This window comes from Arvicanthis niloticus, chromosome 25, assembly GCF_011762505.2.
Source record: "Arvicanthis niloticus isolate mArvNil1 chromosome 25, mArvNil1.pat.X, whole genome shotgun sequence".
Taxonomy (NCBI): Eukaryota; Metazoa; Chordata; class Mammalia; order Rodentia; family Muridae; genus Arvicanthis; species Arvicanthis niloticus.
The window spans coordinates 31,929,096-31,951,294 of record NC_133433.1 but is presented as its reverse complement, the minus strand read 5'-3'; the positions used below and the strand labels follow the sequence as shown (position 1 = coordinate 31,951,294).

The 22,199-nt window shown below is 40.4% G+C and overlaps 1 protein-coding gene across 9 annotated transcripts in view; it reads right to left on the bottom strand.

The window, feature by feature from the left end:
* The window catches only part of Eya1 (EYA transcriptional coactivator and phosphatase 1), a 140,746-nt gene that overhangs the window by 25,134 nt on the left and 93,413 nt on the right, over window positions 1-22,199 (bottom strand). For all 9 annotated transcript variants that reach the window (XM_076924333.1, XM_076924329.1, XM_076924328.1 and 6 more), the window contains one exon: window positions 15,159-15,248. In XM_076924333.1, coding sequence (XP_076780448.1) covers window positions 15,159-15,248 — 90 coding nt within the window. The remainder of the gene's footprint in view (window positions 1-15,158; window positions 15,249-22,199) is intronic.

Genomic DNA, 22,199 nt, shown 5'->3' with positions numbered 1-22,199 from the left:
AGAAATATGATACAACCGTGCTAGCCAATGAGAAAGCAGACAGACTTCAAATCTCAGAGACTGACAAGAGCAGCTACAGTATCCATTATTGAGTTTGTAGAAAGCTACACGTTCTGTTTCTTATTGTCTCTCACTCCTGAAACAGTCTTTGACTATATTTGCGCCTGCCCTTTGCTTTGGGGCTTACTTAAGTGAGGGGGGAGATTTGCTCTATTCATTTTGTATTAGGAGGAAGAGCTGGATTCTTGTGTTAGAAACCCAAGATTTGATTTATAGCAGGTTTAACAAAGGTAAGCTGTTTGCTATTTTGTTCGGAATCTGTTTATACTAATAGCCATAAAATATATAGAGATTAAAGTATTTACTGAAAGTGCCTACAGATGGCATGTTAAGGCAGAAGATAAGTTGAAGCTTTTAAACTCTACTCTGGGCATATGATATAATTGGGATAGATATTTATGATCATTAAAGTATCACAAAGCCCGCCCACACTGCCATACTTATAAATAACTAGAAGACAGAAAAGAACATTGCAAAAATTAAATATTTTTGTATTAATCCCTTTAAATTTTGCTAATTAAAATAGGATGTCAATTTAATAATACTTCAGCATGTGGCCTTCAGAGTCGCAGAGGGATCTCACGGAGATCATGATGTCTTGGAGGCACAGTCTTAATAAATACATGTATGTCTCTCTTGGCTTGGGCTCTCTTCTCACCATGACCGCCTCCTCTACCACATGATTACATTAAATTTGTCTTTATCCACACTCTCAACCTTAGGGTGAAAAGTCTTGCTTAATATAAGCCAGAGAGAACTGAAAATAAACTTTTAAGGCAAAGTGGGCTTATTTAAAATATTTCCATTGTGTATCTCTAATGTCAATGGATTAATCTAATTAACAGTTATGATAATAGCTACATTTAATCTAATGATAGCAATACTTAAAATATTTTCTCTAACAAGTTCAATGGAGGTTTATGATTGGATGCAAGATCCATCTTTAATTCACTCGGGGGACTTCACACTGTTAAGTTAGTGTTGTGTGCTGGGCTCTACAACCTTTCTGGATGGAGGTGTTTTGTACAACAGCACAAGGAGTTTCTGTATCTGTGCTGCTGCACTGATCTTGTATGTAAAGGCTAATGACCTCGTATATAGCTTCTTTTATTATTTAGTTAATATGAAAGGTGTCCGAGTCTCTTTCCCATTACAGTATGCCATTTTGTCTTTAGTTATTTCATACATTTTACGTTGTATTATGTAACTTACGGCGTGGTGATGAAAGACTAAAGTGCCAAGTTAAAGGACAGAATAATTATTATCCACGCCACTCGACAGAAGGACTCAGTGCACATTTCACGAAAGTCTCCCTGTTAAGTCAACTGGCAGGCCACTCTTCAGCGTAAGCTTTGATTTACTGCTGAGCCGATTTCTCCATTTTCAATGGGCTTGCCCATCATTTTGCACACATAATTTGTCATTGGCAGCAGACAGTGTTCTTTGTAAGTCTTGTTTCCGTTCTTTTAGATCTATTATTCCTGCTGAGAGTATGTACTAGAGAGGAATTTTTCACAGTGACACCGACTCAAGGCTTGCTGTGAATAATCACTTTGTCATAAGAACCATCTTTATGCTGCAACCTTGCTGGCAGAGTCTGGAAAAACACCCAGACCAGGGGACCTTTTATCCCTCTCTGTAGTCACTTTCTTTTTACCCCTGTTGCCACCTGAGGAAAATGAGCCCCATATGAATATATCTACAAAGTGTTTTACAGCACACTTTAATTTACAGAGTATGTCTGCTGTGCTTGTGCCTAAAATGGTAAGCTGTAACCGGCAATAGGTGATATTTTAAAGAAAGTGTTCTTTTTTCCTGCAGCAAGTTTGCATGCTTTCTAGTTCTTTGCAAAAAATGCAAGTTGTACTTTTCACTATGTCCACAGATTCACCTTTAGCTGAAAACCATAGGTCAATACAATTGTTAAAGAAATATTCTCCATGTAAGTTTCCTCTTTTTTGTTGGGTGGGGCTAAAGTTTCACGTTTTTTACGTTTAAAAGAGGCCAGTTTGTCACCTTCAGTTTGCTTCTCCAGGCAGAGAATCTTACAATGGGAAGACATACTCATTTGTGTGTAAAGGACTATGTGGCTCAGAATAAGCAGGCTCTCATCAGGGTAGCCTTAGTGGACCAGTTTCTACAGTCTTCCTAAACCAGTGTTCTCTGCTGTGGAATTATTACTGACTCCAGAAAGAAAAATATGCAGAACCGGACACAGGCACTTGAAAGGGGAAAAGGTTCCCTGTGAGTTGCAGGAAGGGGCCCGTCATCACCTCCGATCAGTGGGCCCTGAGGGCAGGAGGCCCTCTGAGGGGATCCTCATAAAATACATTCTCTTCCAAGTAGCAGTGTGCTTGGAGACCCACCATCCCAAGTCAGCCTGCCTGAGCCTTCTGTTAGAAGACATAGTCTTTAGATGAGAGTAAAGGATTCAAGCTCCTGCCCGGCTTGCTGAGAGTTGCTCCAGCACATTCATTCCAGTCAGGATGAGGGGAGCCCAGTGAGCTCCAAATCACTGACAGCCTGAGAGAAAAACTGAGGTCAAGTTCTGTTCACACTCGTATTTGCACTATCTATACAGCCCCTTCTCTTAGAATTAGAGCCACAGATAGGTTTGGGTGTTTGTGTCATTAGGGAAAATATTGTGTTGTGTATCAAAAAAGCATGACTTTTTTTTTTTTTTTTTACATACTCTCTATGAACCATGACAGTAGCACATAGAAAACAAATTCTGAACCCTCTTATTTCTGTTGTCCTGCATGCTATTACTAATGTCTAAAGGCACCTATTTAGGTGAGGCCCACAACAGTGAATGACATGCCACTCTTGATGCCCCAGCTGGATAGACATGACGGTGGCTGAAGAGGAAGGGTACAAGGGGTTGCCACTATCTTTCTCTCAGGGAAGGTGCTGGCATACTCTCAGCATTCTGCTTTGGACACATTCTGTTCTACAGCTTCTGGGGTTTAGGGAAGCAATGCAATATACACCTCCTTCTGTCTCACTGAATTGGTGCCTCAGAAAAGTTACATTAGGAATGGTTAATGTAATCCAGTGCAGTCAGACCTTTGAGGGCCTCTGCAATGACCCAAAGCTTTCCAGCACAGCCTGCTCCCTCCTGTGCAATCAGGAATGGCTCACTCCCTCAGGCACTGCCCATCTCTTCTTCCCTGATAATAGGTTCTTCCACAGCTTGTTACAATGCTCTCTTTCTCTGTTCTCTCATGCCCAGGCTAAGCTTTTACTGGTTTCTTTCTTTCTGCAAGTCCTCTGTGTAACTCACCCTTTGAGTAACAGTGGCTGCCATCATTGAGCCCTTGCTATGGACAAGATCCTCTCAAGTATTCTTTCCAGGAGATTGAACTCAGGCCTTCTATGTACTAGGCAAATGATCTACCACTGAGCTGTCATGATGATTTCTCATTAGTGTTTTTGTTGTTGTTTTGTTTTTGTGTTTGTGTGGGTGGGTTTTTTTTTTTTTTTATTTTTTTTTTTAGACAAGCTTTCCCTAATGGCTCAGTCTGGCCTAGAATTCTCAGTCCTCCTGAGTGCTGGGATTACAGGGTGTCCGCTATATCCACTTTTTTTTTTTTTTCCCGAAAGACTGTGTAACATTTCATTTTATGCACATTTTGTATTTTTTTTTTAAGCCAAGCAATGGCTGACAGCATTTTCCTGGACTGTTAACTTGAGCTGTATGGCAAACAAGTTCATTCTTTCTAATTCTATTTTGAGTCTTGAAAATAACCCTTGGCACAAATGTGCTGCTCTATGAAGGCTCACATAGATAGTGACATGACTGTAATGAACACGGCTAGGCAGATACGCACATTCATTCACCTCCCGCCCTCTTTTAGGTATTTCTAATTGATAATAACTGCCCAGCTCTCTGGTTTTGCTCATTATATAACTCTGGCTTGCACCAGTCATTTCTAACACCCCTCCTTTCACCATTGCTATTCCCATTAAGCCTGAGTGGTAGGTAGTTTCCTGTTCCTCTTGTCTTTCTAGGCTCAGCCAGCTCCAACCCTACCACACTGTAAAGGACTATGTTCATCTGCTCTATCCATATCTCTAAAGACTCTGGCACAGAATTAATTTGTTTCTTACTTCAACCTGCATAAAACTTTAACATCTTCCCTGAGTTTTTGAAAAATGCACTTAGACAGCTTCCAGAAGGCCTTGGCCACTTTAAGGAGAGCTTCTGCGTATGAGTCACTGACTATGAATATGATTGCAAGTTTGAGTTATTCATCTTAATTCTTTATAATTTAAATAACTTATCATACATTTAAAAGTCAGTTCCAGTCAGTACATTAAAATGTTTTGTATTTCAAGAAAGCCTGGCATGGTCTTCATACATGCTAACACACTGTCTTCGGTGATTAGTTTTCTAAGCTACTTTTACACTTTTGTTTAAGGAAACACTTCTTCAAGTCCAGTAGGACTGTACTAATAGAGGTTTAAATCTCTAAAAGGGATGGTGTCTTAGACATCTGTTTCCTTTAACTTTGGGAAAATACACCCTCCCCCTCCACCGTCCCCTAGAAGGTAACTCTTGGTCACTTGTGGCCAAAGAGGCAGCAGGAGTTGGCAAAAGGACATTGCTCAAAAGCAGCATCCTCTGTCCAGGACCCAGCCTTTCACCTGCTTACAGAAGAGAAGCTGAGAATGAGCAGGGAGAAGAAGCAGATATTTAGAAAGCACTGTTGGAGAACACTCTTGGAATACTGAGCGAGGCCTGCATAGAGGCTCCATTGTAGACACGCTGAAATGGGAGAAGCCCCCAGGGATGTAGCCGAAACGCATTTGTGGGAAGTTGGAGTTACAGGCCTTTTCTTGTGCTATTCAATATTAAAGAAGAAGAGAGACAGACAGAGGGGGAGAGGGAGAGGGAGAGGGAGAGAGAGAGAGAGAGAGAGAGAGAGAGAGAGAGAGAGAGAGAGAGAATTCATTTCTCTATTACTCCAACTCCCTAGGGCAGCAGAGTTCACTTTGATCTTCCAAAGTGCTGGTGCTGCTCGCTGATGGTGATTCACCACCTGTCAGAATGAAAGGTGGAAACTAGAAGCTGGATACCAGTGACACTAACTGGACAATTTTGAAACAAACTGTTCCTGGTAGAGCCCACTACTGAGAAGTCATCGTCGTCATCCCCAAGAAGGAGTCTCATGGTCACGAGTCCTTCTGTGTGTCAGCAGCCCAGCCAGGACTGCCTAACGCCAATCCATCCCTGCTGCCCTTTACCCTTGTCAGACTACAGTGTGAAGGTGACACACGGTGGGAATGACACACAGTGGGGATGCAGTGCCACACCTGGCTCTACCTCTCTGTGTCTTCGGATTGTGCACTCCATGTTCAGTGGCCCCTCAGGACAGAAGCATAAACATGGCCTAGGAGAACTGGACTCTCACTGAAGGTTAGCTAGTCTCATAGACTAAGTGACACTCTAATTGCTTAGAGTGACCAGTGATCACTTTGTCTTACCGTGTCACTTAATTTCCTGAACCAGGAAGTTTTCTGAATTCCTGATTCTGTGCTGCCAAACTACCATTGTGGCCAGGTGCCTTCCCCTAAGGTGACTATCCTTTCCCCTCCACCTGGCTGTTTCTGGGACATGCCATGGCCGATGCTTCCTGCCTGATGCTCGCTGCTGAGTTTTAGAGCTGCATCACTTTGCTTGCTGAACAAGTCAGGAACACCTCACACATCCAGTGCTCCCAACTTGAATGCAGGATCTTCCTCCCAAGGCAAGCTCCTTCTGTTGAGGTCTATGCCATCGCTCAGTCAGGCTGGAAGTTAGGATTCCTACCAGCTAGGCCGTATAGACCTACAAATGCTATACCTGACTTCAGAACAGTTCTCCAGCTTCCTTTTCTCCCTGAGGTAAACCTGGTGATCTCCCACTTCGGTTACTGATCCTTCTGATTTTATAATTTACCTCCATACTCATGCAAAGTTCTATAATAATCACCCTTGGCTCACATGAAGTATGTTTTCCAAAGGCCCTGCCTAGAATCTTCTTTCTTTCCATGCTCTGACCTCCTAGGTGCCCTCTCACACTCTGATCCCCAACCCCATGATCTCATGCTGTGTCATTTTCTAGAGAGGTCATGTCTCCTACCCTCTCGGCTTTATACCTAGACTGGACCCGAGAAGCTACCACACATTGCCTTCACCACTGTCACCATCACGTGTGATAGTGATAGTGTCCCTTTCCCCTGTCTCCACCTAGCTCTTGGGCTCCCATGACACAATATAGTGCCTGTGCTGTCTCAGCCCAACTCTTGAAATGGTGCTCATTAAGTGTGCTGACTAGTTTTTATTGTCAGCTTGACAACATCGAGAATCACCTAGGAGACACACTTCTGAGCAGCTCTATGGAAGTGTTGTAGCCAGGGTACCTGAGGTGAAAAGACCTTAAATGTGGGTGACACCTACCCATGGACTGATATCCTGGACTGAATATAGAGCAGCAAGCTAAACACCAGCATTCATTCCCTTCGCTTCCTGATGGCAGATGCAATGTGACGGGTAACTCAAGCTTTATTGCCCCTGCAAAGATGGACTGGGCTGTCAACTGTGAGCTAAAGGAAAAGCCTTCCTTTTCATTGCTCTTACCAATTCCACCAATGAGTGAAGTAGCGAGTATAAAATGTTTCTGTGATCCTGCACATTGGATATATTTAATTTCCTCAATGCCCAGCTGATATTCAGAATGGGGCAAAGACCAGTCAAGGTGAAGCACCTCTTTATCAGAATGGCACAAGCTGCTAAAGTAATGTGTCTCTGTATTTGACAATGGGAATGTGTATCTATCTGTCCACTGAGCTGTCTCTCAGTAATTTCAAAATAGACATGAGATTGCTGGAGTAACTTTGGTTTGTAGATTTGAAAGACATAGCAAGAAACAAGCATAGCTTTCAAAGCCATGTGGGAAGGAGCAGCAAAGACTGGAATTCTTTCTACGTCATTTTGTGACAACACTGAGAGGCCATTCATTCACTTCATATTGTGTTCAAGATGATGACCAGCTTCAGGGAGAGACTTGGCTGGTGCAAAGCCTTTAGAAGGAAAAAAAAAATACAACCAACCAACCAAACAATGCAACCTGGGATCTCACTTCAGCTTTCCATTATCTGACCAAGTGGTTTCAAGCAAATCCACCCCACTTCAATCATCTGCATATGTAATACTACAAAAGTTGTATTCATGGTTTTGATGGAGAATCAATTGATGTGATTTGATTGACTTGAGAAGGCACTCCCTGACACCGGGCCTGCTGTCCTGGTGCCACATCTACCTGGAGGATTCTCTGTCTGACTAAGGAACTTCATACCACAAGGCCCTTCATCATGCTGTAGCACTTCTAGTAAGTTCCAAAAGCCATCCTTCAGGACATGAATTCTGAAGACAACACATAAAACTTGTGGGCTCAAACAAAGGACCTTGGCCATGAAGACAAGATCTTCATCATGGTGATGAAATCCAGGTACAGAGGCTATTTAACTGCCAACAGTATACCAACACCCCTCATGCAAGTCATGACTTGGAGGATGTAACTGGAGCAAGGGAAGAACTCAGTGGTATGCTAGAGTAAGTGGTACTTGCAGGCCAACCATTTAGTAATAGTTTTGGTATATCTGGTATAGTTTCTTTGAAATTCTACAGGAGCTTTTTGGGCAACAAAGCAAAGATGATCCACACACTTCATTTCTAGCTCCTTCTTCAATAACTTATGTGTCTCCTTTGTCAACCTTAACAATGTTCTTCATGGAAAAAAAAAGCAGAAGACAACAATAGCACCTATGACCTCCTTGGTGTTTCCTATATGCCACGACTCACTGTATGCGATTCACAGGTGTTAGTTAACTCACACAGCTCTCACGGGGACCCTGAGAAGCATATCCGCATCCAGCCTGACAGCTGGGAAGGGGAGGTCCAGGAGGGGTAAATTCAAGCACTACACCTCTAAAACTGTAAGTTAACTATATGACATTAGGGTTTTGAGTAGAGTCATGACAATATTCACTTGGGTATTCATGGAAATGATTCAGGGGAAAGCAAGATGTAGCAATACAGGATGTAGCAAGAAAAGGGAGGAATTTCTTAAATAAATAGTGCAGTGTCCGGGGAGAAGGTAGTTTCGAACTGAGAATAGATGAATTTATGTTCAATGTGTGCTGTATGTATGTGTGGAACTATCTTGTGGGTTCTATTAATTTGTACCACTGTGTTAATAAAAAATATTAACTACAGAAAATAAAATTTAAAAAAAGCAAATAATCTGTCATTTCACCATCCAGAAATAAATCAGTTATTATAGAAATTATTATTTCTCATATTTTAATGAATTAAATCCTTTTATTTTTATATGCCTACCTTCAGTTTTTAAAACTCCAAACTAGAATTGTGGTAATTATCATTTGATGTCATACCTCTTTTTAAATAAATTATGTTTGACAGTGAGATTCTGTGATATGACTTTTAAAAGGATTTCAAAGTTTAAGATTTTGGATGATGTTAACTGTTTTTAAGATTATGATGAATGTACATTTGCTTTTCAAATTTGGATTTTTATATTATAAAAAGAGAGGTGCTGGTTCAAGGATGTGCTTAAACTGTAGAGTGCTTGCCTAAGATACCTGAGGCCATGAGTTCCTGGTATCACATAGACATGACTAGGCCTCACTCTAAACCAATGTGAAAAAAAATTGGAAGAAAACAGGAATGTAAAGAGAGCCTTCTATGTAATGACTCCCGTGTAAGTAGCTCAGAGTTCAGTGGACAGTCAATTGCCTCTGGCCTCATGGGACTTCCAACCAAATTATAGACAAGGACACAGAAATAAAAATCACAGAATGGTGTACTAAGACTTCTATAGTAAGAAAGGCATCCTCCTACCTCTGCTAAGTCCTGCCCCAGCTTTATCTGTGGGAATTGAGCTGTTCTGTCTCTATGATCAGCCTGGGACTTGTGCTCTGGACATATTCCTACATTCCCTTGTTCTGGACTATGTGTTTTCTTTTCTCCTGAATCATTCCTACAAGCACCCAAGAGTGTTTCTTATCTTCTACTTAACACCTAGGTTGGAGAATGGGGAGGTAGCTCAATGGGTAAAAGCCCTTGGCACACAACTGTGAGAACCGGAGGCAGGCCCTCAGCATGCCTGTAGGTGCTAAGCAGGATGGTTCTCCTATATAACTCAATCATGTGAGAGGCAGAGGAAGAACCACCCTTGAAAGGTTTGCTGTCTAGACTAGCTGAATTGATGACTTGAGACCTTGCCTCAATACATAAGAAAGACTGAGGAAGACTCTTGTATCAACAACCTCTGGTCTTCACATTCATATGCATACATATGTATAGCTATCTACCAACATGCAAAGCACATAAACATATTAAAAAACAAAAACCCTAAGCAGCATCTCTTGATGTTAAGCCCCAGCCCCTATTCTACCATGTCTGCATCTTATTTCCATGGAAACTCTCAGCCTTCTTATCTTCCTCTCCTGTACCTTTCAGGTCAGGCTCATGTCTTCCTGCTTCACTGAAATGCTGCTTATCAGATCCACCAGCAGCCAACATCCCAGCCACACCAGGACCACTCTGTCCACCGTACCTCAGGCAGCATATAGCACAGCAACACCCCCTATTCTTGAAAGTTCCTGAATCCTGAATCCACAGGTCTTTTGCCCAGGCCATACGTTCCTGCCTGTCTCACTGGCTAGTCCTTTCAATTTTCTTTGGAGCTACTGTTTCTAGCTGGCAGAGTGCCTAAAACTCAAGCCTTGGCATCTTTCTCAATTTACACTCTACCCCCCCATGAGACATACCACCTGGTCCTCATGATTTTTATCATTTCTCAAACTCCACTTTCAAATTTGCCTCTCTCTGTTGAGATCTAAACCTGCATGTTTCCATGCCATTTCTTGACGTGGGTGCTGACTAGATAATTAAACTTCCGGTGCTCACTGTGGAAGACATGACTCCCCCCACCCCACGAACACCTCCTGCCATGCAGACCTAGTCTTTGTCTTCCTCAGATATGGATCCATACTACTAAGACTCAGGTTAAAAGGAAACAAACAAAAACCCCAGCCATCCTTGGAGACTCTGTCCCCTCTCCACTAGCACCGTCACCAGCACTTCCTACCAAGACTCAGTATGAATCCTGTGATGCCCAACTGGGTCAGAACTGTGACAGCCTCAGCTCTAGTGACTGTCCCCTGTGGCTGCAAACATTTCGAATTGGTTCCTGTGCTCAGCATTCATTCTTCACTCCATAGGAAGGTTAACTTTTATCTTTTTTTTTTTTTTTTTTTAAGTATGATGCTATTCCATCTAGTCCACATTTAAGACTCCAGTGGCTTCCCAGTGCAATTACAAAAGACTGCACCACAATCTCTAAGGCCCTTGTGCACTGTGCCTGTCTGTCCTAGCTGCATGGCTGTCTTGTTTCATTCCTGTTACAGGGCCACTGTGCTTGCCATTCTTCTCTCAGAATGGCCCACCTGACCATTGTGGCTGCTTCCCAGTTCACTTCCTGGGTTCCCCCTCCCACAGTGCTCCTCTCCCTCTATCTCATTCTCTCCGTGAAGTGCCGGAGCTAGAACCTATGGACTCACATATGTTAGGCAAGCACTCTGTATCTATAGTAAATGTCTCTTATGTTAACCACTGTTCACACTGACTCTTAGCTGTTTGATAAACATCAAATTATCAAAGCATTTGAATAAAGTATTATACATCTACTGTAAATTTTTAGATAAAATAAAGACAATCTTATGAGAAATTATGCATAGATAAGAACAATAAAAGAACATTTTAGTAAGAATCATGGATGACATAAAAGTTCTTTGTTGTCCATTAGTTGTAATTCAGGTAAAACAAATTAGATATAATTCATTGTGTTAACAATCACCTGTTGCTGACAAAACTTGTCCTCCCCTAAATTGAGAGGGTTTATATTACTCTAAACTAGAGACATGGGCAAGACCAAGTAATCTTGCTGGGGAAGAAAGCAAGAATCGGTGTTTTGTTCTAACAATGCAGATGAATTCAACCTAATAAAACTTACTTTTTGTTTGTTTGTGTTTGAGACAGGGTTTCTCTGTGTAGCCCCGCCTATACAGGAACTCTGTGAATGAGGATGGCCTTCAAGTCAGAGATCTGCCTGCTTCTGCCTCCCAAGTAGTGGGATTAATGGGGTACACTACCACTGCCTGGCACATAATAATCAACATGCACATGGCTACCAGGAAGGATGTTAACAGAGTTAAAGTAATGTAGTTCCTTACATTTATCTGCAGATGCCAAAGGCTATGTACAGAGCTGAAAATGTCAAGTTGTCTGCATGTATGTATGTGCAATGCAGTGGGACATTTATGTTTGGCATGTAACAATTGGCCAGCCCACACATTTGTCTTTAGTTACTTTGGCTCATGAGAGTAACTAAACACAGAGACCAGCTTGGCTCTTTTCTACATGTCTTCCTCGTCAGTACCCAAGAAACCCTTTCTCTGGCTGCTAAAAAAACCAAGGCTTCCAGCATCCACAAAGCTGGTTGCTGGGCACCAGAGCGTCTATTTGTAGGGGAAAAAGTACTTTCTAGGTGAATCATATTTCTCAAACTCAAAAAAGGCAGCTTCTGAATTCAGTGTTCCATGCTTTTGGAGACACATGCAGGCCAGTATAGCATGCATCATTTGCCGTCATCCAATACTGCCCTGACTGACAGTTTGAGGAAAGATATTTTTCCAAGATAAAAATAAATGTCTAAATAAGATATATTAAGATAATTTCCAAATAACTCAAGCTTTAAAATAATAAAACTTATACCTCATTTAAAGGCTGACTTAAACCAAGGCGCGCGCACACACACACACACACACACACACACACACACACACACACACACACACGTCTTCACAAGACAAATCTCCCGGTCCCCTCCGGTGTCATCAGGCACTGTCTCTACATTCCTCACACTGATCTCTGATTCATCAAACCCAGACCCTACTGAGACCAGAGCCTCTGTTCTTTATTTAAAAAGGCGGGTAACAGTAAGGATTATAAGTATGGGTATTTTTAAAAAAACAGACAAACAAATCTAAACAGGAGTCAAAGTATTTGTACCTAGGTATCTGTACAGCAGAAAATCAACTAGAATGCCACATCTCTCCTTGTTATCAACACCACGACCAAAAGAATCTTGGGGGAGACAGGATTTATTTCAGCTCACAGCTCTCAGACCACACTCTATCCTGACCAAGGTAAGTCAGGACAGGAACTGAAGCAGAGGCCATGGAGAAATGCTGCTTACTGGCTTGCTCTCCAAGGCCTGCTTAATCCGCTTTGTTATAGGGCCTAGGACCACCTCCAAAGAGCCGGGCTTTCCCATATCACTCATTAATCAAGAAAATGCTCCACAAAAGCTGGCCTATGTCATATTAACAAAAATTCTAACCAGGACATCCAACAAAACAACGTAATAGGGCGCTAATGAGTCGCGTAGGCAATGACGTCACATACTGTGTTCACAGATGTTGGGCCGGGTTTCCATCTCCCAGCTTTCTTCTCTCCAGGGGTAACACATGAAGTCTGTTCCTGCCTACTCCCGAGGGCTACCATACTGAGTCCATGCATTAGCACAGCAGCTACCACGATAGTGAATATTACACAGCACCAAGAGAAAGTTCAAGACAAACTGAATGTCTCGTTTCTATTTAGACATCAGCATCTGCACCAAATATTTCCTTTTAAAGGCAGACAGCTCCAGGAGATGAACCCGCAGGACGAAGCTTAGATTCCGTCTTACTGCTGGTGTTCCTGTCTGCAGATGGTCTTTAAGTGCAAATTCAACAGAGAGAACATTTTTCTCTATACTGTGAGAAAGTCATACATTCTAAAGAAGCTGAGAAACACTCTGGTTCCACAGTGTCATTTCGGAAAAAAAAAAAAAAAAAAGACTTCCATATACTCGCCATTGGATTGCATGTGGGGACTTTTTGTAAAGTGATACGTGGCTGTCTGTCCAGCTAGGAATCAGGAAGTCAGAGGTATGCTTTGTAACTATATGCCTGATAGCTATGTCTCCCTGTCATTCATGTTCCTTAAAACATCTGACATTAGTCTTTGCCATGACCAGTACCAGGTTTGCTGAGTTAAAAAACATGTAAAAGTTAAGATTGTGTAAGGGTAAGAACCAATTTATCTTAAAATGATATACAAATCTAGAGAAAATAATGTCAAGGATGGGCTAACTGAATCTTTCACAGCTACATATTATTCTTAAATAAAATAACTGAAAAAGCTACTTGCGTCTGGTCTGGAACTTGAAAATATTTTCATTATCATTTTATGTATGTGGATGAATTACATATTCATTCTCTTCTGCTCTTCTAGGAAGAAATAACATGCATGCAAGAGTAGATTCTGCCATTTCACCAGCTTCAAAGACCATTTAAACTTTTTTCAATACCCACATCCTTAAATTAGAACTTTGAGTGTTTACTTCTAAGATATTTGCCTGCCATTTCGGTCTTCCTCTGTTCTTCAGTGGAAATAACATAAATTAAACAAAAAAATCTGCATTAAATCAAAACTGAGTTTGGAAGCTTTCATAAAAACCATAATAAATCATATCGTAAATTATTACTCTGTTTAACTTCTCGCTTTTGCCACACCATTTGGCACTTTTAACAAGCCAGAATTTTGAATCAATAGCAAAGCCTTGTCTTGATGGATGTATGAACACCAGTGAGCAGCAGCACCAGGGACAAGGTTCCACTTAGCAGAAAACACCAGCCTCGCTAGTGTCCTTAGAGAGATGGAAATCTGGGTAGAGAATCTTAACAGGCTGGTAAAATATGGAGTTCTGTGTTGCCCTCTCACAAAGTGCAATATGACCACAAATCAAAAACGGGTTCTGAAAATAAGTGTTGATTATGAAGCCTTTATGAAGCCAATTCTGAAGTTGTCACTTAGAGGGAATTTCCCCCATGTGAAATCACAATGCCTTCCACGCCATTTCTTCGGGGAAAGCAAACACTCAAGAATGAGAAAATTAAAAATCGCATTTTGCTTTGAAATATAAAAATAAATATATCTCCGAGGAATGAGGGAAAAAATCAAGTACATTTAAATCATTTTATTGCACTGGAAGCTGCCAATTCGCCTGTGAGTTGTTTCACTGCGGATGAAAAGAAATCAAAACACAGGACAGATGTTGAACAAACCGCATTTAAGTTCTGTCGCACACTGGCTTTTTCCAAGTGATTTTGGCTCCTCTATTAAATAAGGTGCATTTTGCTTGATTTTGAGAAGGGAAACATCAGGAAATATTTAAAGGCCAATTGCTGCCAATTAACTTTGATCAGTAAAAGTTCTATTTGAATCTTTGAGATTCTTCTCCTGTCTGAAATAACATACATTTACAAAATCCAGCAAAGCAATGACTTGATGATTAACGCCTGTTGGCGGCCCTGCCACAAGCTTGCTTAGCAGTGAGAGTTAAATAAACAACTGTCCTGTGAAGGAGGCAGGCAGCCCGGTTTATGGTCATGTTTGTCATGATGGAGATAGGTGAGAACAATGCCCTTCTTTGTTAGGAAGGCAACTAACTACAATCCTGTCTGTCGCTGTCATTCACAGTCAGCCAGACAGCTCAGAGACATTTCCCCCAATAAAATGAGCTGCAGTTAAGACATGAGAAGTCCTAGCAGTCCAAACAGCAAAGGCTTGATGCAAACAATCTCCAAACAATCAGACTGGACAGAAAAGCACAGGAAGAGATTGGTAGGGATAGTACAGATGGTTGCATAACACCTGCCAGTGTTTAAAGACACACATCTCAATGGTGCATATGAAACCAAGACTTATAAAGCTTCTGAGAGTCATGCTTGATACTTAGAAATCTTGTCATCAAATTTTAATAATGTAGGGTCTGACTTTAAATAGCATGAAGAGGAAGCCTCTTGCCCTATAAGTACTTTGTCTCAATATTCCAATTATATGTTTTAAAAGAGCAATATCCAATCGTTCCTTTATAACCAATCACTTACTTTCAGATATGTTCTGAAACAATTACAACTTACTTCTAGGTCATTGAAAAATAGATGTGTGTCTGCCAAGTTGAAAATCATCTCTTCCATCCGTAGTCCCAGGGAAACAGAAGTAGGTGGATCCTAAAAGGAGAATTTTACAGGTCAGGAATTTGTGTGGTCATTTCATTTTCACAGGGAGGCAAAGACTAGAAAAGTGGAGAACACATGCCATTGGAGGAGAGCCAGAAGTCAGCTCAGCCACGTTGTGAATCGTTTATTCCATGTGGAGGCTTCAAGGACTTCCTATAGGAAAGGTGCTTCAAGTATGTTTGTTACTAAGCACCATAAAGAAATGGCTTGCACTCAAGTGTCGGGGTCTTAGACATATGAAGTAGAGGGAATCTATGCCATGATCCATAAAGAATATCTGCGCTTACTATCCAATATCAGAAAATATAGTCTAGACTATGTTTAGAGAGGCAACGAGTAGAAATCTTACTCTAGGTGATAGGTACTCTCATGTTTTCGTGTAATCAAACAGCCTACCAGATTCCCGTCTACTCAACAAAGGGAGTGGTGACTGAGCTGACCGCTTGGTACCATGATCAGTCTAGGCTGATGCTGTGACATCTCCAGGCACCACATAGCCAGGACCATACAGAAGGAAGCACTAAGCCAAGAGGATCCAGTAACTGCTTTATAATGCTTCAAGTCATGGCCAGTCCATCTGTCCTAACACCTCTGTCTTAATAACATCTACTGGCATTGATGAACTTGGGGGATATGGAGGTAGTATTATTCTTTATGATGATACTGCAGGTTTAATATGTGAAATTCCAGAACCAATATGCTCTCTGATTGTAATCATTTATGCTAAGTAGAAAAAAAAATCCTAGTTAGAAAATATTATAAGGAATACCTCATTAGGTTCTAAAGCTTTTATTGATGCCCCAATAATCACTCTGTGTATATATTTTTTTAGCTTTTTCCAAAGAATAATAATTTTTCATAGTAACATCATGTAATTATATTTTATTTTCACAATAAACATTTGGAATAAATATAGAATCTACCTAACAGGAGAATTGTAAATATACAAATTATTCTTTCAGGTGGGCCACCCATACAACAGGGGGTACCCTGTGTCTCATTATAGTCTTTGAGTCAAGAACCTAAAATCAAAGAAAACAGCATTCCTGTCTGTCACTACTGCCCAACATGGAGGACGCGCACTTCCTGTGCTGTTTACACATTCTGTTGCTGATCTCAAGACTTGCTCACAGCTTTGAACACAGTCCATGTGTTCAGTAAAGCATGTCCTGGAGAATCCATTAGAGGACTCAGCAACTGCTACTTTGGGAGCCTGTACTAAGCATAGAAGAGGAGCCTGTACTAGACTGACCAGCTAGGGCCTTCCTCTATTCTCCCACAGACTGGCAGAGCAACAATCACAATAAGAGTCTTGCCTCTCACTTTGCCACGATCGAGCCATCTTTATACACCTAGCAGAGAAGAGGAAGCTGGGATGGAAGTATGGGAGACTCTGCACTCCTCTTAGGAAAACCAGCTGAGCTCAGCACCTCTGATCAGCCCTGCCCTACTAGCACCACCCACTTCACTAGCTCCGCCCACATTGTTAGAGCCACCCAGAACCACCTACTTTCTACTTTTGTAGAGATGGAAAGGAAGAGGGTACGGAAATATGGAAGGATGGCATCCCCAGCCTCTCCATTGCTCTGCTAACTGACTGACAATGGAAAAGAGACAGAAGAGAAGTATAGTAGAGAGTTGGAGAAATGAAAGCAACTCCCACGCACTTCTTGTCAGGTCATTCCGACTGTTCATCTTCCTTACATCATCCTTGTTTAATGTCTCCTAATATCTAAGAAAGGTCTCATGTTGTACAAGGATGTAAATATAGTTTACAAATAAGTAAAGCAAACATATAACTAATTCATTTAAGTCTTGGTTTAGAGGAAACTGTGCACAAGGATTCTGTCAATAAATATCCTAGAAGAAACCAACACTAAATATCCAGAATAGAACTGATTAGCTAGCACAGTTCAAACAGCTGTTTCTAAAACAAAACATCAGACTACGGTGTACAGAGGCCCTAGAGCAGTGGTTCTCAACCCTCCTAATGCTACAACCCTTTAATACAGCTCCTCAGGGTGCAGTGACTCACAAATATAAAATTATTTTATTGCTACTTTATAACTTCATTTTCATTGCTACTACATAACATGTAATTTTGCTACTGTTACAAATCATATTGTAAACATCTCATATATGACCCTAAGAAACGGTCATTTGATATCCAAAGGGGTTGAGACCTGCAGGTTGAGAACCACAGCACTAGTTGTTCAGGCCAATGAAAACACCCTGTCTTGCTACAGAGCCCTGCCAGCAAATCTTTTTATGTGGCGAGAGTAGAGACTTACCATATCTATTTAATTGCCAACCATGAAATATATATACCTCACAGTACTGCTGCCGTTAAAAAGCCTTATTTTTTTCTGATATGGTTGCTTATTTTCATGGACATCAAAAGAATTACTCTATTGCTTGTTAACATGTAGTACACATTAACTTTTCTTCATAAATTATAGAAACAGCTTGCTTGTTATTAATATCTTTCCTTCATGGCTTTTATACCTGCCACTTTATGGTATTGTTTCAGAAACATTTCCCACATCAAAAATATACTTTGGCAGTTAGAAAACAGAGAGAAATCTAGACTAGGAAGAAGGTTTGTGGAGAATAATATTCTTGGACATCTTTTAAGGAAGTTAAAGAAACAAACAAAACCATGATCTAGTTCTCTCCTCTCCCCTCCCCTGTCCTTCTCTCTCCTCTCTTCTATCCCCCTCCCCATCTCTCTCCCGAATCTAGACCCTCCTCAGCTGTTACAGAAATAAAAAAAAAAAAAAATGAAATACAAATTTGACAAAATATACCATTTCTTGCTACCTGAAGCATCCTCTGTTGTTTTCCAAGCTTACTCTACAGTTTACAAACTAAAGCCCTAGGAAGTCCCTCCTCCTTGACATCCAGACATTCTTCAGAACTAGATTTATGCATGGAAACTGACCTATCAGGTGCAAAGACACTCACACTGTTTCACCCAAGGGAGACTAGCAAGTGGGAAAACAGACAGCTTGCCTGGATTTGCCAATACAATTTGAGCAGTCAATATTATATCAGGACAGATTTTATTTTTCTATCATAATAAATGTTATTTTAATACCTTTATATCTTTTTTAAAAAACATGCCTGATGTAAATTAAATGTGAAGAGAGCTAATCCTGGACCATTAATAAATTAGTCTTAGCTGGATGGCTTATTTTGGAAAATTCAGAAGAAGAAACAAAACAAAACAAACAAACTCTCCACATTCTTGGACCAAAAGTGAGACATGGAAATCACCATGTCTTTGGCTTAATTTCACTTTTCTTGAAATATGCACTTCTCTTGCAATAACAGATTCCAGTGCTGCAGTTATGAAAAATTCAGAGCTTTGCCCTCTCTTCAAAAATAATATCTCATTTTAAGAAAGGCTCATTACCAAATGTTTCCACTGTCCCTCAGGGGCATTCGCCACTCTTCTTGGCATTTCTAAAGCACTGCTTTCCCTCTTACCACTTGTAAAAAAATTTGAGCTTTGTCCCTTCCTTGTAAGAAGTAAAAAGTACCATCTCATTGTAATAAGAACTCGTTACTAAATGGTTCCCTTATTTAGCTTCTGAGGTATTCACCAGTGCTGTCTACTCCCGCCTTGACATTTCTCCCCTCCTGGTGTCAAGGTCACCATTGGTCTTTTCTGTGCATCCATTTAGAATCTGATTATCTGTCATTTGGTTAGAATCTGATCATCTATCAATCATTTGGTACTCATCCTTGGGCTTCATTTACTCTACAGTCAATTCAGGCTGCCATGAGACCCAAAGAGCCTCCTGGCTCCAACCATATCAGACTTGAGATAGTGACTATAGAATCACAGATTTATCAGCTATTGTTCCCCTGCCTGTAAAGCACCTGAAGCTCAATGTGTGTCGTCAGTTTCATCGTATTTCCCCATGCCTAATGTATCCCCCTTCTTTCCAAGAGTAGTATCTTACCAACCTCAAACTGTGGCATTTTAATAAACATCACTCCATCCCTAAAACAGCCAATCACAGCATTGTGATGCAATGTTTCAACCTGGAATTTCCATTTTCCCTACCTTCTTCCACATCTTTACATTGTGGTTTTGCTTCAGCCATGGGTCTTTTCATTGTATCCATCACTGGGATCTATCTCGTAAGCTAGCTCTCTCCCACTTTTTAAAAACAAATATCCAAACATTATGTCCTAAACAAAAGACCCATAAATGTCTTATTTTTGTTTACTTCTTCAGTGTGTGCCTTGTTTTTGGTTTGTCACAAAATACTTTCTTCAAAAGACAGGTAGTTAGAAGTCTGGTACCTACTATATTATGGCTGTATTTATTTGTTATAATAGATACAGTTAATTTGTTCTATAAATATACCTACATCAATTCAAATGGATATAAATCAAATACATAAATATGTATGAATTTGAGGATATTGTATGTTTAGATATATTTAATTATTGCATAATAACAAAGCAAGTGGTTCTGATGAAAATTCTCACCATATGTCTGAGGCAATCCACAAACTAAGGGTCAAATAGAATAGCCTGGACTTAGGGGAAAGACTCCTCAAGTTCACAGCTGACATTACACTCAATGGTTAAGGTCTAGAAATGTTCTAGGATCAGCAATAAGGCAGGGACACTGCTTTTGCCACATTCCCTTAATGCAGTACTGGAAGGCCTGAGCAAAGCAATTATACAAAAAAACAAATGAAAGATCTGTTTGCAGTGACTTACTTGGAGAGTAGCCCAAATAGCCTGAAAAATGCTAGAAATAATACATTCAGGATAGTTTCAAGATTCACATTAACATGAAAATTAATTGTGTTTCCATACACTAATGGTCAGTCAGGGACAGAAATTAAGAAAATTATTTCATTTACAATAACAACTATAAAAGTCAAGAAGTAACTATGAAGAAACCAAGAAGAAGAAGAAAAAACAACACTATTAAAGTGTAGACTGAAAATAAAAAAAATCTACCTAAAAATAATAAAAAAACATAGAAAATAATTCTATATTCATAGATATACGATACAACATCAAGATGTTAATACACGGTGACTTATAGATTTAGTCTACTTCCTAGCAATCATTATTTTTGTATAAATATAAAAGAAACCATTCTAAAGTTTCCAAGAACCCTCAAGGGAACTTAAGTAGTCAAAAACAAGTTTGAAAAAAACCCAACAGAATCAGCAGTCTTACACTGTTAAATTCAAAATATAAGTCCACAGTAAACAAAGCAATGTGTTTTCCAAAGAAATAGACTTTTGTATTAGTGGAACAGAAAAGACCAGAAATAAATCTTTGTCCACATAGCTAAATTATTTGTGGCAGTGGTGTTAAGTCCTTTCAATAGTCTCCACTACATCTGGATAGCCAGATGTAAGAGAATGAAGTTGGGTCATTACCTTAACACATACAGACATTAACTCACAATAAATCAAAGACCTAAACTGTAAGTCATTTGGAAGAAAGCCTTCAAGTCCTTGGATATGGCAACACTTTCTTGATGTGACACCAAACATGCAACAAAAGAAAAGAGAGATTTGCCATCCTTAAAATTAGAACCGTGTGTGTGTGTGTGTGTGTGTATGTGTGTGTTTGTTCAAGGGCACAGCCAACTGAATTAAAAGGCAACCCAGAAAATGAGAAAAATAGAGAGTTCTTCTTACACCAGGTAATAGGTTAGTGCCCATGATGCCTGGAAAATGGCTTCAATTTTAAGAATTACAACAGCCACAATGTGGGACAGTCTTGATTTTCCTTTGCTCATGACACTTTGGATTGAAAAGACTTTTTAAAATCTTTAATCACACTTAAATCATTTAACAAAGGTTTTAAAACCCTCCTGAAAAAGTACATGCTGGGACTTGGGTAATCTGTCCCCAGAGTGAGAGGTGTAGCATAGCACAGGAGTCAAGTCTCTGCTCTGCCTTTGTTTACTTGGCTTGCTTCACTGTATATTCCAGTTCTTCCTTGGAAGCAAGAATCCTATGTCTGTAACTCAAGCCATGGGGTCTCATCTCACTCGTTTATGATGCTATAGTCACACTGCAGAGGCGACATTGCAGAGGATCAACCTTAGTGTACTTCAGGAATCACAGTAACACTAGCGTGTCTCACTAGGACCATTGATATTTTTGCTTTTGATTGTGGGACTCCTAAAGATCCCAAGTGCCCACTCCCCCCAATATCCACAATTCCAGAGTCATCATTTGACCTCTATTACTAGACATTTCACACTATGCCGGTATTCATGGCTTCTAGGAAGTACTTCTCATGGCTAACCCAGGGACACAGGACGCCTCTTTGCTATTGTTAGTTCTGGCATATTCTGCAGCTTCACTATTAGGTATATGGTAACACTGGTTTCATTTTACTCCAATAGCAAGCTATTGAAGCTTTATTCATCCTTTAGCAATAGTCAGCCTTATAAGAAATTTTTGGGGGGTAAATAGTGTGGTTATGTGCTTCTAACTGTACAGGCCATTAGTATCTCAGACTAGGATAGTACAATAGATACATTAGTATCTCAGACTAGAACAGTACAAGAGATACATTAGTATCTCAGACTAGGACAGTACAAGAGATACATTAGTATCTCAGACTAGGACAGTACAAGAGATACATTAGTATCTCAGACTAGGATAGTGGCCTGGGGAGGTGTGTGTTCTGGTACCACAGTAGCTACAGTTTTGTCTATGTCCATGAGCAGGCCACTTATATGCAGTCCACTTTTCTGATTTACTTCATGGATGTTTTAATGACTACTAACCACTGATGAGCTACTCTATGACACAGGCTGAAACACTGAGCACATCCACTATTTCTGCTCAGACAAATTCTTTCACTGGAGTTTAAAGTTTATGTAGTTCCTAACAAGGTATTCGCAAAGATATCACATAGGAGTAAAACCTGCAGCTCTAGGGTAGA